The 4,340-nt window shown below is 37.3% G+C and overlaps 1 protein-coding gene across 2 annotated transcripts; it reads right to left on the bottom strand.

The window, feature by feature from the left end:
• Positions 1 to 1,641: 1,641 nt before the first annotated feature.
• On the bottom strand, positions 1,642 to 3,836 carry LOC149704605 (uncharacterized). 2 transcript variants are annotated; one of them, XR_016381628.1, is made up of 9 exons: positions 3,698 to 3,836; positions 3,350 to 3,552; positions 3,061 to 3,279; positions 2,805 to 2,996; positions 2,687 to 2,737; positions 2,488 to 2,595; positions 2,194 to 2,417; positions 1,959 to 2,119; positions 1,642 to 1,891 (listed from the first exon to the last, which is right to left on the bottom strand). XR_016381628.1 is itself a non-coding variant. In XM_089865695.1 (8 exons), the coding sequence occupies exons 2-8, from the start codon at positions 3,546 to 3,548 to the stop codon at positions 2,042 to 2,044; spliced, it is 1,071 nt and encodes a 356-aa protein (XP_089721821.1). In that variant the 5' UTR covers positions 3,549 to 3,552; positions 3,698 to 3,836; the 3' UTR covers positions 1,642 to 2,041. The 2 variants fall into 2 exon arrangements, 1 of the variants encoding a protein (XP_089721821.1); XM_089865695.1 differs by having other exon boundaries at positions 1,642 to 2,119.
• Positions 3,837 to 4,340: the final 504 nt, after the last annotated feature.

The raw sequence follows: 4,340 nt of genomic DNA on the forward strand, positions 1-4,340 counted from the left end.
GAATGCAATTGCCATTTTAAATTCAATATTCTACCAGCTAGCACTTGGCATTTTAGCTTGTGAGAGATGGACTTCGTGCGTCTATTTTTAGTCTCGGCGTCAAAAGACATTGACGCCGCTAGTCTTTCAATGAGACTAGAAACCTTTTATAGCTTTCGGCTATAATTTTTTTGTTTTTCGTTTTGAAAATCCCCGCATTGAGGAGCTTTTTCGCAAAACCAAATTTATCTACTTTAGTTGGTTTATGTTTGGGTTTTAATTTATTTGAACAGAAACCCATATTAGTGGTGCCACCTGGTGCCATAGCCCTTTTACCACCTTTTGCTGTACCACGCGCAAGTTATAGTTATTTGCTTTTCTTCTCTGAATATTGTCCTGGTTTTTCAGATAGTATTTCTTATTTTCAAGATATATACTTTGCTGTTTTCGCAAAGCTTTACTATTAACTAACAGTTCCAATTCTAGGAGAGCGGTCGCTCTCTTAGATAAGACTTGATACTGCCTCTAATGCTAAAGGAGGGTTCTTTGATTGGCCGTAACATTTTTCGAATTGTGTTTGCTGCTTTGAAATTTTGCCAGTGAACTAAAATTTGGGCCCTAATTTTGTGGTTAAAATTTGTAAGAGATCCAACTAATAGTTAATTCTAGAAAGAAAAAAGTTGGTAGGGTGGTTTTAGAATCCATAAAATGAATTAGTTTCAGTATTGATTTTTATCATTATTAACACATACTTTGACTTACGTTGTTTTGGGTATTGGAATTACGGCGTTTTACCACTGTTAGAGACACGCATTTTGTAGGTACTTGTGGGCACTTTTGGGTGCTTGTGGGTACTTGTAGGTGCTTGTCGGTACTTGTAGGTGCTTGTAGGTGCTTGTGGGTACTTGTGCGTACTTGTAGGTGCTTGTGGGTACTTGTAGGTGCTTGTAGGTGCTTGTGCGTACTTGTAGGTGCTTGTGGGTGCTTGTGGGTACTTGTTCGTGCTTGTAGGTACTTGTGGGTCCTTGTGGGTACTAGTGGGTGCCTGTAGGTACTTGTGGGTACTTGTGGGTGCTTGTAGGTGCTTGTGGGTGCTTGTTGGTGCTTGAAGGTACTTGTTGGTGCTTGAAGGTACTTGTAGGCACTTGTGGGTGCTTGTAGGTACTTGTGGGTACTTGCGGGTACTTGTGGGTGCTTGTACCCAGCGAACGCAAAACTGTCCCTGGGCCATCCCAAGTATAATAGCTGGGGACATAGATTTAGTCCCTGGGATGTTCCTATATCTGTTATATTTAGTTATCGGATGTCCCTGGGATAGTCCGATGTCTTATATAACGATATACCCTGGTGATCCCCCGGATAAAATAAGGGATACCTCTAGGATATGTTAGGGATATACATTTAGCATCCTGGGAATATCCGAAGAACATTCATAAAATATACCCTGGTGATCCCCCAGATAAAAAAGGGATACCTCTAGGATATGTTAGGGATATACATTTACCATCCGTGGAATATCCGAAGAATATTCATAGAATATTCGCGCCCACATCCTAGGGTTATCAGCTGGAGATGTACGGGCAATATTTTAGGACGTTCATTGTATATTAATATCCGTTCTTCAATGAAATTAAAAATTATGAAATAATTAAAAATTCAAAATATGTTTAAACATTTATTGTCCATGGGTTTTAAAATTTAACAGTTTCAATTGCATATAAAGAACACTTTTTCTAGTTAAATGTTTTTAGGATCCATTTTTAGCTAATTGATCATTCTTTAAATCTTTAAAATAATTGCATTTATGGTTTTTTTTTCTTGTCAATGTTTCCCTGGGCATGGCGAAGCCGAGATTTTATTTCGTCCTCAACATCCTTTTTGGTTGCCGATTTGTCAGATGACATCGCTGCCACTGTAAATTAAAAAACAAACAGGCTCAGAATTCTCACAGACCTTTTATGCATGTTTGATCAACAAACCAACAATCTCCCCCGTCATTCGCAGACTTTTAAACGTACGTTTCGTTTTGCGTCCCTCCCAATTGTAAAGCACGCAAACCTCGTCAGTTAAAATAGTTAAAAACACTCTCTTCACTGTGTTTTTTACATTTGACCCTCCAATTTTTTTTCAGATATTGGAGCTTAAAATTTTAAAACTCAAATTAGGTTAATGCAATGTAAAAGGCTCGTTAGGTTGCGTTATAAATTTACTTACAAATTGCGCCCTCAACTCGTCACTTTTTAGTTTTTCTTCAAGTTCCTGAAGGTCATCATTTGATGTTAAAGGAAACGAGAAGTCAAATTCCACCGCTGGTGCTTCAGACGTCAAGATATTTTTATCATTTTGAATGTGCCTCATTAAACTTTCCAGCATGGACAACGTTTCGTTAGAGTTTACTTTTAAAATTTCAAAATTACGGTTCACATTTCGATACCAATCTTGATCGAACAATAAAAAATTAAATATTTTTAGCCTTGTGGAGAATTAGTTAAAATTTCTTATGTTTACCTTCTTTAACCAAAACCATTCCAGGTGGCAAATCTCGAGAACAGGATTTTTCCTTCTCGTTGCTATCTTCAGTGGGTCTTTTCATTCCAGGGTTTCGTCGCAGGTGACCTGTATAAAACTAAATATATTCTCAATCAACAAAGGTAAACATAATAAACAAATGAGTAAGAAAACTCGTTTTTGCATGATTTTCACTCACTATTTTTACTTCCTGAGCCAAACTCTTGATTATTGACGCACGTCGTCACTCCTAAAAACGAAAGTTCATTAGTTAATTGTTTAAATTCAACATTACTTGATACTTCAATTTGCCGTACTTGATGGAGACGAGTTGGAGTCTTGGCTAAGGTCTAATCGATCATCACAGGCTGAAGTTCTGGACATTTCAGATATTGTCGTATTAAGTAGAGTACCTGCAGAATTTTTATTTGAAGAGTTACGCAGATCGACATTAAGTTCATTTTCAGATACACTTGCTCCTTTTTGACTTGAACGCGTTGGTGAATTGACTTATAAATTTAAAATAAAACTCATTATGAAAATGATTTGCAGGGTAAAACAATGAAAACTCACCAAGATTTAGGTTCTTAGTGTGAAGAGAAAATACAGGCATTTCAGGAATGGGTGAACAATGCGTTTGGTCATCGCTTTCGGATTCCTCAGAACTTGAATAGGCTTGAGAAAAACGTTTTGATGGCTTCTTGTTTCTTAAGCCTCTACCCTTATCTACACCGCTGCTTAATTCATTATTCTCAACGCATTTCATTTTCTTTACAGCAACCTCGTATGTATCTGTATTTAACCAGAATGAAAAGAACATTTAAATTATAGTTATAAATGTTTGGAAAAGATGAGGACTAACCACAGCGATAAAGTATCCTAATATTATATGTTGGCCAATTTTCATTTGGCGATGCGTTTCGCTTTGCCAATTTTGATCCGTTACTTTTTGGAAACGAACAAACTTCGCTTTCTTCATCAACCCAAGCCTTTGGCACAACAGCAACACTAGCCGTTTCCAAGAAATCCACAACAAGAAATTTGTCACCCGTATTAGTCATTTTCCTGGAAAGAATTGCGAAAAATGACTTTGAATAGTGGAAACAGAAGCATAAATATAGAATAATAAAAGCAAATTAATTTAGGTGGGAAAAGCTATAATGGTTTGCAGGAATAAATGCATGCTTCAAACCCATAGCTATATCCCTACCATTCTGATGCAAAAGATCGATGAGGAGCCACTCCTCAGCAGCACCGATAATTTGGTACTTCTGGACTTTTCGCAATACGTTGGAAACTTTCCACGGCTTTAAACTTGATGAAAGACCACTAGCCTTCACAACACCAACAAGAGATGAGGCGCAAGGTTTTGAATAAAAGTCCTCAATTTTTTCAAACGTTCGGCCAATAATAACACTGACACCATCTTCATTCTTAGCAATGTTCTCCACTACAACATATGACTTATCTTCCACCACGCAACAGTTATCACATTCACGCACGCTTATGACAAAGCCATTCAATATGACTTTTTTAAATTGTGGACCACCACACCCGGGGAGAAGGGGACCATTACTGTGTGCCATTTTAAAAGCTGGACTTGCATCTTTAGGGACGTTATGTTTCTTTCTTCGTGTATTCGGTTAATTATTTGTTTTAAAGGTCGACCTGAATTGCTCATTTTCTTTTTGATCGATTGTAAATAGTTCTCAAATACGAAGGCGCTAAACGTGTCTAGTGAGCCGTATGTTTCAACATCATTTGTTATGTGAGAAAGGCAATGAACGTTGTAGGAAACTAAATGTCTCCCATAGATGACTCCAAAGCTTTTGACAAAGTAATCCAACAGTTTT

This window comes from Phalangium opilio, unplaced genomic scaffold (genome assembly GCF_054372755.1).
Source record: "Phalangium opilio isolate 3A_F unplaced genomic scaffold, DU_Popi_V2 ptg000015l_1, whole genome shotgun sequence".
Lineage (NCBI taxonomy): Eukaryota > Metazoa > Arthropoda > Arachnida > Opiliones > Phalangiidae > Phalangium > Phalangium opilio.

Coding starts and splice junctions, on each gene's coding strand:
- LOC149704605 (XM_089865695.1), bottom strand. CDS start 3,548: ATGACTAATACGGGTGACAAATTTCTTGTTGTGGATTTCTTGGAAACG. Junction 3,280..3,349: donor TAGGATACTTTATCGCTGTG/GTTAGTCCTCAT, acceptor GGTTAAATACAG/ATACATACGAGGTTGCTGTA. Junction 2,418..2,487: donor AATGGTTTTGGTTAAAGAAG/GTAAACATAAGA, acceptor TGTTCGATCAAG/ATTGGTATCGAAATGTGAAC.